The 12,499-nt window shown below is 43.8% G+C and overlaps 1 protein-coding gene and 1 long non-coding RNA gene across 3 annotated transcripts in view; one reads left to right on the forward strand and one right to left on the reverse strand.

Moving 5' to 3' along the window:
* The window catches only part of ttc4 (tetratricopeptide repeat domain 4), a 21,763-nt gene extending 14,950 nt beyond the window's left edge, over window positions 1-6,813 (reverse strand). The window contains exon 1 of the mRNA XM_067990057.1: window positions 6,608-6,813. Coding sequence (XP_067846158.1) covers window positions 6,608-6,715 — 108 coding nt within the window. The 5' untranslated portion in view covers window positions 6,716-6,813. The remainder of the gene's footprint in view (window positions 1-6,607) is intronic.
* The window catches only part of LOC137325216 (uncharacterized), a 25,198-nt gene continuing 19,498 nt past the window's right edge, over window positions 6,800-12,499 (forward strand). Inside the window, exon 1 of one of the 2 annotated variants that reach the window (XR_010963844.1) lies at window positions 6,800-6,975. This is a non-coding gene — a long non-coding RNA (uncharacterized lncRNA). The remainder of the gene's footprint in view (window positions 6,976-12,499) is intronic. The other variant, XR_010963845.1, reaches the window with a different exon arrangement.

Consider the following 12,499-nt stretch of genomic DNA (forward strand, 5'->3'; position numbering starts at 1 on the left):
CGACTAGACCTATATTCTCTAGAGTTTAGACGAATGAGAGGTGATCTCATCGAAACATATAAAATTCTAACGGGATTAGACAGACTAGATGCAGGGAGGATGTTCCCGATGGCTGGGGAGTCCAGAACCAGGGGTCACAGTCTTAGGATACAGGGTATGCCATTTAGAACCGAGATGAGGAGAAATTTCTTCACTCAGAGGGTGGTGAACCTGTGGAATTCTCTACCACAGAAGGCAGCGAAGGCCAAGTCATTAGATGTAGTCAAGATGGAGACAGATATATTTCTTAATGCTAAAGGGATCAAGGGATATGGGCAAAAAGTGGGAACAGGGTACTGAGTTAGACGATCAGCCATGATCATTTTGAATGGCGGAGCAGGCCCGAAGGGCTGAATGGCCTACTCTTACTCCTATTTTCTATGTTTCTATGTTTATCGAATGCCTTTTGAAAATCCAAATATACTAAATCCACTGGTTCCTCTTTATCTACCCTGCTAGTTATATCCTCAAAAAACTAATAGATTTGTCAAACACGATTTCCCTTTCATAAAACCCTGTTGACTCTGCCTAATCATATTTTCTAAATGCCCTGTTACCAGGTCCTTAATAATGGATTCCAGCATTTTCCCAATGACTGATGTCAGGCTAACTGGCCTGTAGTTCCCTGTTTTCTATCTCCCTCCTTTCATGAGGGAGATAGAAAATTTGCTATATACCACATTTGCTATATACCAAAAAAATGTAATCTCGTTGTTTGTGGAATGTTGCTGCCCTAGAATAGCTGCAAAATTTGCATACATCATAAAAGTCACTATACTCCAAAAGTAATTCATTATGTGATTCAAATACATGCTAAAATATTACATTTTTTATGCCAATGGCTGCTTTGATCCAGTGCACTGGAGGTAGTAAATTTAGCCAACTGACCACAATTTTGACCCTTGACCTCAAATCCTCAATATATACACCCAGTACACAAACTCATAGTAAAAGCTGGCAGCTATTACTCTGAAATCTAATTGGAATGGGATGCCACATAGACTTGCTCAGTTACTGCAACTCAATAAACATGGCAAGATGATCACCTTACACCAGTACAGTATTTAAAGCGGCAGATAAGCTCAGTTGGTAGCACTCCTGCCTCTAAGTCAGAAATTGTGGGCTCAAGGCCCACTTGAGTACATAATCTACGTTAACCAGCACATCACCAATGAAGTACGGCATTGTCAGCAGTGCTATATTTTGCACAAGATATTAAACATAGGTTCTGCCTATTCAGGTGGATATAAAAGATCACATGACCTTATTCAAAGAGCAGAGAGTTCTCCCAGTGACATGGCCAACATTCTTCCCTTAACCAACACCACCAAAAACAGATTATCTGGTCATTCTTTTGCTGTTTGTGGGGTCATTGCTGTGGGCAGATTAGCTGCTATGTTTCCTACATGATAATAAGTCACTGAAGTTCAAAAGTAATTAACTGGTTGTAACTTCTGCAAGGTCCTTAGGTTGCGATATAAAGCACTATACAAGTTTTTTTTTAGTTTTAGCAACATAACCGTCCAAGGAACACAAAATTCCTACTTCCTTTGGCAATGTTTCTTCAACATTCTCCTCTAGCCTCCCTTTCCTTGTGGCTCCATTGACCACAGTCACCCCCTTGCAAATCAGGCATTATTCATGTGTGAGCCTTGGCAAGTGTTAGCTTGTTAGTCAACCCAGGCAGGGAGGGGTACTGATTGATTCTCTCCTTAATTCCACAAAAGCACACTTTTTAGTTTGTTGGATAGTATCAGGAGAAGGAACCCGAGACAGTTTCCCCCTTTTCTAAACCAGGGACTCAAACCAATTGCAGCATTTCTACAATTGGCCCAGCTGAGATTAGCAACCTCATAGTCAGAACAGACATCAAACCTGGGAACAGCAAGAAGATTCTTATCTAAAAACAGAAAATGCTGATAATACTCAGCAGGTCAGGCAGCATCTGCGGAGAAAGAAACAGAGTTAACGTTTCAGGTCGATGACTTTTCATCAGGACTGGAAGAAGCTGAAGATTTAACAATACTTAAGCAAGTACAGAATCAGGGAAAGAGGCGGGTGGGGGGGGGGGGAAGAGGATGAAAAAACAAAAGGGAAGGTCTGTGATAGGGTGGTGAGCAGGAGTGATGATGCAAGGCAAGGAGGGTGGTAATGGGACAAGTAAAGAAACAAAAGATGGGTCTAGAGGAGCTGTAAATGGCAACAGCAGAACCATTACCAGCACCTGCTGTCCGAAAAAATGGGAGCAATGGTTATGATCGGAAGTTATTGAAATCATTGTTGAGTCCCGAAGGTTGTAAAGTGCCCAATCGAAAGATGAGGTGCTGTTCCTCGAGCTTCATTGGAACAGTGTAGGAAGCCAAAGTCAGAGAGGTCAGAGAGGTCAGAGTGGGAGTGGGACGGAGAATTAAAATGGGAAGCGACCGGAAGCTCAGGGTTATGCTTGCGGACAGAGCGGAGGTGTTCCGCAAAGCGAACACCCAATCTGCATTTGGTCTCCCCAATGTAGAGGAGGCCGCATTGTGAGCAGCGAATACAGTGTACTAAATTGAAAGAAGTACAAGTAAATCGCTGTTTAACCTGAATGGAGCGTTTGGGGGTCTAGATGGTGGGAAGGGAGGAGGTGAAGGGGCAGGTGTTGCATCTCCTGCGCTCGCACGGGAAGGTGCCGTGGGGAGGAGAGCTTCCCACTGCACCTTTTATTTCTTTACTTGTCCCATTACCACCCTCCTTACCTTGCACCATCATCCCTTTTGTCATTTAATCATTCCTGCCCTCCACCCTATCAGAGACCTTAAAAACTGTTAAATCTTCAATTTCTTCCAGTTTTGACAAAAGGTCATCAACCTGAAACATTAACTCTGTTTCTTTCCACACAGATGCTGCCTGACATGATTTCCAGCATTTTCTGTTTTTATTTCAGATTTCCAGCATCTGCAATATTTTGCTTTTGATGAAGATTCTTATGCAGTATTTGCTGCCAGCAGTGTCACTAAATTCAGGGGGGGAAACTGGCTCATCATTATCTTAACAAATGGAAGCTTGATATTATGATAGAAATCTAATTTGTATTTATGTAGTCCCTTATCATCTTCTCAGAATATCCCAAAGTACTTTACAACCAATGAATTTCTTTTGAAGTGCAGTCACCTATTGTTATATTGAGTGCAAGGACTAATGCATCATTATCACTGCTGATAGAAGGACAGAATCTATCTGGATAAATGTGCAACACTGCACGTCTGTGAGCTTCCAGTCGGTTGCAAATCGTGGCAACATTTAATCAGAAAGAGGATTCTGTAACAAGGGCTGGCTGAGCCAGTGGCACTGAAATCGCCTACCCATCAGAACGGAATGTTATAGAGCATGGACATTTAAAAAAATTGTAACAGGTAACTCCTGTTCTGAAATAAAACCAGAAAATGCTGGAGAAGCTCAGCAAGTGAGGCAGCATATGTGGAGAAAGAAACAGAATCTGTGGAGAAAGAAACAGAGTTAACGTTTCAGGACGAAGACGTTTCGCCAGAACTGGAAGATGTTAAAGATTTAAAGTTTTTAAGCAATTCATAGCCAGGGAAAAGCGGGGGGGAGGAAGGGGAAGAGGAGGAAAAGAACAAAAGGGTAGGTCTGTGATAGGATAGAGGGCAAAAGTGATTAAATGACAAAAGGGATGATGGTCCAAGGCAAGGAGGGTGGTAATGGGACAGGTAAGGAAACAAAAGATGGGTCTGGAAAAGCTATAAATGTCAACAGCAGAACCATTAGCAGCACCTGCTGTCCAGAAAAATGGGGAGATGCCGGTGATGGACTGGGGTGGACAAATGTAAGGAGTCTTACAACACCAGGTTATAGTCCAACAGCTTTATTTAAAATCCCAAGCTTTCGGAGGCTTCCTCCTTCGTCAGGTGAGTGTGGGATTCCATAAAGGTACAGTATATATAGTCAGAGAACAATGCCTGGTGATTACAGATAATCTTTCCAACTGCCCGTTATCAAGGCAATCAAAGGAGTTGAATAGTGTTCAGACAGAGAGACATTACATATAAGACTACTGAATACACAAATGGTGAGAGAACAAAGACAGCGAGAGAGAGAAACATCCGAAAGGCAGAGAGAGAGAATGACCAGTATTAAAAACAGATAACTTTTTTCCCCTGGTGGGGTAACGTGTAGCGTGACATGAATCCAAGATCCCGGTTGAGGCCGTCCTCATGGGTGCGGAACTTGGCTATCAATTTCTGCTCGATGATTTTGCGTTGTCGTGTGTCTCGAAGACCGCCTTGGAGAACGCTTACCCGAAGATCGGAGGCTGAATGTCCTTGACTGCTGAAGTGTTCCCCGACTGGGAGGGAACCCTCCTGTCTGACGATTGTTGCGCGAGATCATGCAGACACTGCGACAACGGATGAACGGACACCGCACAACAATCGCCAGACAGGAGGGTTCCCTCCCAGTCAGGGAACACTTCAGCAGTCAAGGACATTCAGCCTCCGATCTTCGGGTAAGCGTTCTCCAAGGCGGCCTTCGAGACACACGACAACGCAAAATCGTCGAGCAGGAATTGATATAGCCAAGTTCCGCACCCATGAGGACGGCCTCAACCGGGATCTTGGATTCATGTCACGCTACATGTAACCCCACCAGCGAAAAAAAAAGTTATCTGTTTTTAATACAACTGGTCATTCTCTCTCTTTCTCTGCCTTTCGGATGTTTCTCTCTCTCGCTGTCTTTGTGCTCTGACTGTTTGTGTATTCAGTAGTCTTGTATGTAACGTTTCTCTGTCTGAACACTATTCAACTCCTTTGATTGCCTTGATAACGGGCAGTTGGAAAGATTATCTGTAATCACCAGGCATTGTTCTCTGACTATATATACTGTACCTTTATGGAATCCCACACTCACCTGACGAAGGAGGAAGCCTCCGAAAGCTTGGGATTTTAAATAAAGCTGTTGGACTATAACCTGGTGTTGTAAGACTCCTTAGAAAAATGGGAGCAGTGGTTATGATCTGAAGTTATTGAAATCAATGTTGAGTCCGGAAGGTTATAAAGTGCCTAAATGAAAGATGAGGTGCTGTTTCTTGAGCTTACGTTGAACTTCATTGGAACAGTGTAAGAGGCCGAGGACAGAGATCAAAGTGGGAGTGGGACAGGGAATTAAAACGGCAAGTCAGAGTCATGCTTGCGGACAGAGCGGAGGTGTTCAGCAAAGCGGTCACCCAATCTGCGTTTGGTCTCCCCAGTGTAGAGACCACATTGTGAGCAGCGAATACAGTATACTAAATTGAAAAAGTACAAGTAAAACCGCTGTTTCACCTGGAAGGAGTGTTTGGGGTCCTGGACAGTGGGAGGTGAAGGGGCAGGTGTTGCATCTCCTGCACTCGCACAGGAAGGTGCTGTGGGGAGGAAAGCAGGTGTTGGGGCTGATGGAAGAATGGATCAGGGTGATGCGGAGGGAACCGTCCCTTCGGAATGCTGAAAGGGAAGGGGAAGGGAAGATGTGTTTGGTGGTGGGATCGCGCTGGAGGTGGCAGAAATGGAGGAGGATGATACGTTGAATGTGGAGGCTGGAGGGGTGGAAGGTGAGGACAAGAGGGACCCTATCATGGTTCTGGAAGGGAAGGGAAGGGGTGAGGGTAAGTACAAGTACTTTACAGCGATTTATTTGTACTTCTTTCAATTTAGTATACTGTATTCGGTGTTCACAATGTGGTCTCCTCTACACTGGGGAGACCAAATGCAGATTGGGTGATCGCTTTGCTGAACACCTCCGTTCTGTCCGCAAGTGCGACCCTGATCTGCCGGTCGTTTGCCATTTTAATTCCCTGTCCCACTCTAATCTCTCTGTGTTCGGCCTCCTACACTGTTCCAATGAAGCTCAACATAAGCTCAAGGAACAGCACCTCATCTTTCGATTGGGCACTTTACAACCTTCCGGACTCGACATTGATTTCAATAACTTCATCACCACTGCTCCCATTTTTTCCGTCAGCTAGTGCTGGTAATGGTTCTGCTGTTGCCATTTACAACTACTCCTGATCAATCTTTTGTTTCTTAACTTGTCCCATTACCACCTTCCTTGCCTTGCACCATCATCCCTTTTGCCCTCTACCCTATCACAGACCTTCCCTTTTGTTCTTTCCTCCCCACCCCCAGGCTCTGTACTTGCTTGAAAACTTTAACTCTTTAACATCTTCCAGTTCCGACGAAAGGACTTCGGCCTTGAAACGTTAACCCTGTTTCTTTCTCCACAGATGCTGCCTCACTTGCTGAGCTTCTCCAGCATTTTCGGGTTTTATTTCAGATCTCCAGCATCCGCAGTATTTTGCTTTTGAACTTCTGATCTGATCCTGAGGTAGCTAATCTCAGCCGGGCCATCCTCAGCAAGCGCCCAATGTTACGAGCCATCGTTCAGTTAGCTTTGCAATAAGAGTTTGTTAATCCTCGTGTGCCAGTATCCCTAGGCAACGTATTTATCGCATGTTTTTCCCAAAGTTGCGAACTGAGGAAACTAACATTTGCAAACATCCCCCTCCCCCTCATTTTCTAACCAGTTCTCCAAATCCCACCTCCTCCCAGTTATCCTCGTTGAAGCCCGCTTTGTACTTCTGCTTCTTGAACTGTTCGATGAATGCATCCATGCCATCGTCCTCCCCCGGGGGTGTACCGGACGCCATGGTACCCGCTCCAGAGGACTCGCCTCACAAGCTCAAAAAACGCGCCGTGTCCAGAACCGATACTCTGGGCGACTCGCTACATTCAGCGACACGTGCTTCCGGCTCCACCGCCGCAAATTGTCCCCATGGTCCCGAGAACCGTTCCGCCCGAACACAACACTCACAACAGGAAGAGCTGGGCTGTTTACTCTCTGTTTAAAGAGCAGTGGAATCTGCAGCACTCAAAGCTGGAAAAATAATGGATCAAGACATTAAAAGGGGTGAGAGGTCTGACTCTGTTTATACACAGTGTGATGACAATGAGCAGAGTTACACTGAAATCTCCAACGTATCCCCATCAGGAATATTGTATTATTAGAGCAAAAAAATCTAACTGTTATACAGTAAAATATAGAAATGATTAATTAAGTAATGTATCGAAGTATAATGTTAAAATAATTATTATAAATTAATTGGAGGTAAGTATGGCTTAATAGGTACGTAAATTAATATATATCCATGAATATAAAAAGTATATTTTTTTTATATAGCCAGCACGGATTTGTTAAAGGCAAATCGTGTTTAACTAACTTGATTGAGTTTTCTGATGAGGTAACAGAGAGGGTTGATGAGGGTAGTGCGGTTGATGTGTATATGGACTTCCAAAAAGCGTTCGATAAAGTGCGACATAATAGCAAAATTGAAGCCCATGGAATAAAAGGGGCAGTGGCAGCGGCAGCATGAATACGAAATTAGTTAAATGACAGGAAACAGAGTAATGGTGAAACAGTTGTTTTTCGGACTGGAGGGAGGTATACAACGGTGTACCCCAGGTACTAGGACCACTGCTTTTCTTGATATATATTAATGACTTGGACTTGGGTATACAGGGCACAATTTCAAAATTTGTAGATGACATGAAACTTGGAAGTGTAGTGAACAGTGAGGAGGATAGTGATAGACTTCAAGAAGATGTAGAAGGCTGGTGGAATGGGCAAACACATGGCAGATGAAATTTAATGCAGAGAATTGCGAAGAGATGCATGTTGGTTGGAGGAATGAGGAGAGGCAATATAAACTTAACAGTACAATTCTAAAGGGGGTGCAGGAACAGAGAGACCTGGGGGTATATGCGCACAAATCTTTGCAGGTGGCAGGGCAGGTTGAGAAAGTGGTTAAAAAAGCATAAGAACATAAGAAATAGGAGCAGGAGTAGGCCATACAACCCCTCGAGCCTGCTCCGCCATTCAATCAGATCATGGCTGATCTTCAACCTCAGCTCTACTTTCCTGCCTGATCCCCAAATCCCTTGATTCCTCTAGAGTCCAAAAATCTATCTATCTCAGCCTTGAATATACTCAAAGACTCAGCATCCACAGCCCCCTGGGGCACAGAATTCCAAAGATTCACAACCCTCTGAGTGAAGAAATTCCTCCTCAGCTCAGTCTTAAATGGCTGACCCCTTATCCTGTGACTATGGCCCCTAGTTCTAGACTCTCCTGCCAGGGGAAACAACCTCAGTATCTACCCTGTCAGCATACGGGATCCTGGGCTTTATAAATAGAGGCATAGAGTACAAAAGCAAGGAAGTTATGCTGAACCTTTATAAAACACTGGATTGGCCACAACTGATGTATTGTGTCCAATTCTGGGCACCGTACTTTAGGAAGGATGTGAAGTCCTTAGAGAGGTTGCAGAAAAAGATTTACTAGAATGGTTCCAGGGATGAGGGACTTCAGTTACGTGGATAGACTGGAGAAGCTGGGGTTGTTCTCCTTAGAGCAGAGAAGGTTGAGAGGAGGTTTCATAGAAATGTTCAAAATCATGAAGGGTTTGGATAAATAAAAAGAAACTGTTCCCATTGGTGAAAGGGTCGAGAACCTGAGGACACAGATTTAAGGTGATCGGCAAAAGAACCAAAGGCATCATTAAGCAAAACTTTGTTACGCAGCGAGTAGTTATGATCTGCAATGCACTGCCTGAAAGGGTGGTGGAAGCAGATTCAATCGTGGCTTTCAAAAAGGAATTGGATAAATACTTGAAGGGAAAAAATTGCAGGGCCAAGGGGAAAAAGCGGGGGAATGGGACTAACTGGATTGCTCTTACAGAGAGCCGGTACAGGCTCGACGGGCCGAATGGCCTCCTTCTGTGCTGTAACCATTCTATGATTCTATAAGTCACTGGGCCCTGATGTTGAAGGAAGTCAGAGGAGATTGTTGACAATTTTTCAGTTCTCCTTAGATATGCAAATTGAGTCTTAAGTCTGGAGAGTAGCCACCGTATCACCTCTGTTTATTGACCTGTCAGGATGACATGGGGTGGCCCTGTAAAGTGGGACACGTCCACACAACCCGCCCCCCCACCACCTTTCTCTTGAGGGGCTTACATTTTTTTAAAAAAGCATAGGGTCTTTTTTTCCAATAAAAATCGGCGCTCCTGGCAATAAATCCATTAGTTGTGGCTCATAGAGAAGAAAAACAGGGTGTGAGGGCAGGGAGATAACTGAACCAAGGTAGGGAAGGAGGGGGAATCGGGCAGAGAGAGGAGAGGGGCACTGGCAACAGGGTGAGGGGGGAAGAGAAGAGAGAATAGGATGGCGGGAAGGAAGGAGGGGAGGAAAAAAGCAGAGAAGGGAAGGTGCAAGGTGGATGGAAGGGGAGGGGAGAGAGGGCGGGAGGAGAGAGGGCGGGAGGAGAGAAGCCATTATTACCTAGATAACCTTTTAAAAATGTTACTGACCCGATAGCATGCTTTGAAAAAAATATAATTCTAAGGAACTAGGTGATATAGGTGATTGACACTTCCACTTCTGACTTTTCTTACATTTCACAATATACTCTATTTCATAAAATTTAAGGATACACTCAGTTCAATGTAAATACGTAATTACAATTCAAAATACAATACGGATCGTATACACTCCGATCTCGTCATTACATTTCAAAACACAGTACATATCTTATAATACATTCTGTACAATACAAAGTAGGATGGCCTTACATGATGGCCTTACCCCACAGACCGCACCTCGCTTAAGTGCATCCCGCAGCATGTACTCCTGGATCTTGGAGTGTGCCAGTTGGCAATACTAGTTCATCAACAGCTCCTTCAACTGCAAGTCCAGCAGGTTTCGGACGGACCAAAGGGCCTCCTTCACTGAGTTGATGCTCTTCCAGCAGCAGTTGATATCTGTTTCGGTGTGTGTCCCGGGGAACAGCCCGTAGAGCACAGCGTCCTTTGTTATCGAGCTGTTGGGGATGAACCAAGACAGATACCAACTATCAACTTCTGTGCGAAGAGGCAGTCCGTCAGGAGGTGGATGACGGTCTTGAAGAAGTATTAATCAGGAAATAGTCGGGGCATGTAATAAGGGAACAGCTATAATTATGGGGGATTTTAACTATCATATTAACTGGACAAATCAAATTGGGCAGGGTAGCCTTGAGGAAGAGTTTATTGAGTGTATTAGGGATGGATTTCTTGAGCAGTATGTAACTGATCCTACAAGGGGGCAAGCAACCTTGGACCTGGTCCTGTGTAATGAGCCAGGATTAATTAATAATGTCCTAGTTAAGGATCCCCTTGGAATGAGTGACCATAACATGGTTACATTCCATATCCAATTAGAGGGTGAGAAGGTTGGTTCTCAAACAAGCATACTGAGCTTGAATAAAGGAGACTATGATGGTATGAGAGCGGAATTGATTAAAGTGGACTGGGAAAATAGATTAAAGGGTAAGACGGTACATGAGCAGTGGTGTTCATTTAAGGAGTTATTTTACAACTTTCAAAAAATATATATTCCACTGAGGAAAAAAGGGTGTAAAAGAAATGACAGCCATCCGTGGCTAAGTAAAGAAATTAAGGATAGTATCCGACTAAAAACAAGGACATATAAGGTAGCCAAACTTAGTGGGAGGATAGAAGATTGGGAAGTCTTCAAAAGACAGCAAAAAGTAACGAAAGGATTGATTAAGAAAGGGAAGATAGATTATGAAAATAAATTAGCAAAAAATATAAAAACAGATAGCAAGAGTTTCTACAGTTATTTAAAAAGAAAAAGGGTGGCTAAGGCAAACGTAGGTCCTTTAGAGGATGAGACCGGGAAATTAATGGTGGGAAACATGGAGATGGCAAAAATGCTGAACAAATATTTTGTTTCAGTCTTTACGGTAGAGGACACTAAGAATATCCCAACACTGGACAAACAGGGGGCTCTGGGGGGGAGGAGCTAAATACAATTAAAATCACTAAGGAATTGGTACTCAGTAAATTAATGGGACTCAAGGCGGATAAATCCCCTGGACCTGATGGCTTACATCCCAGGGTCTTGAGGGAAATGGCAGTAGGGATTGTGGATGCTTTGGTAATAATTTTCCAAAATTCTCTGGACTCGGCAAAGGTCCCGGCAGATTGGAAAACTGCCAATGTAACACCCTTATTTAAAAAGGGTAGTAGGCAGAAGGCTGGAAATTATAGACCAGTTAGCTTAACATCTGTGGTGGGTAAAATTTTGGAGTCTATTATTAAGGAGACAGTAGCAGAACATTTGGATAAACATAATTTAATAGGACAAAGTCAGCATGGCTTTACAAAGGGGAAGTCATGTCTGACAAATTTGCTTGAGTTCTTTGAGGATATAACGTACAGGGTGGATAAAGGGGAACCAGTGGACGTAGTGTATTTGGACTTCCAGAAGGCATTCGACAAGGTGCCACATAAAAGATTATTGCTCAAGATAAAGAATCACTGGATTGGGGGTAATATTCTGGCATGGGTGGAGGATTGGTTATCTAACAGGAAGCAGAGAGTTGGGATAAATGGTACATTCTCGGACTGGCAACCTGTAGCCAGTGGTGTTCCGCAGGGGTAGGTGCTGGGTCCCCAACTCTTTACAATCTATATTAACGATTTGGAGGAGGGAACCGAGTGTAACATATCAAAGTTTGCAGATGATACAAAGATGGGAGGGAAAGTAGAGAGTGAGGAGGACATAAAAAACCTACAAGGGGATATAGACAGGCTGGGTGAGTGGGCGGAGATTTGGCAGATGCAATACAATATTGGAAAATGTGAGGTTATGCACTATGGCAGGAAAAATCGGAGAGCAAGTTATTATCTTAATGGCGAGCAACTGGAAAGTACTGCAGTACAAAGGGATCTGGGGGTCCTAGTGCAAGAAGATCAAAAAGTTAGTTTGCAGGTGCAGCAGGTGATCATGAAGGCCAACGGAATGTTGGCTTTTATTGCTAGGGGGATAGAATATAAAAACAGTGAGGTATTGCTGCAGTTATATAAGGTATTGGTGAGACTGCACCTGGAATACTGCATACAGTTTTGGTGTCCATACTTAAGAAAAGACATACTTGCTCTCGAGGCAGTACAAAGAAGGTTCACTCGGTTAATCCCGGGGATGAGGGGGTGGACATATGAGGAGAGGTTGAGTAGATTGGGACTCTACTCATTTGAGTTCAGAAGAATGAGAGGCGATCTTATTGAAACATATAAGATTGTGAAGGGGCTTGATCGGGTGGATGCGGTAAGGATGTTCCCAAGGATGGGTGAAACTAGAACTAGGGGGCATAATCTTAGAATAAGGGGCTGCTCTTTCAAAACTGAGATGAGGAGAAACTTCTTCACTCAGAGGGTAGTAGGTCTGTGGAATTTGCTGCCCCAGGAAGCTGTGGAAGTTACATCATTAAATAAATTTAAAACAGAAATAGACAGTTTCCTAGAAGTAAAGGGAATTAGGGGTTATGGGGAGCGGGCAGGAAATTGGACATGAATTTAGATTTGAGGTTAGGA

Source organism: Heptranchias perlo, chromosome 9 (genome assembly GCF_035084215.1).
Source record: "Heptranchias perlo isolate sHepPer1 chromosome 9, sHepPer1.hap1, whole genome shotgun sequence".
NCBI classification, from domain to species: Eukaryota; Metazoa; Chordata; class Chondrichthyes; order Hexanchiformes; family Hexanchidae; genus Heptranchias; species Heptranchias perlo.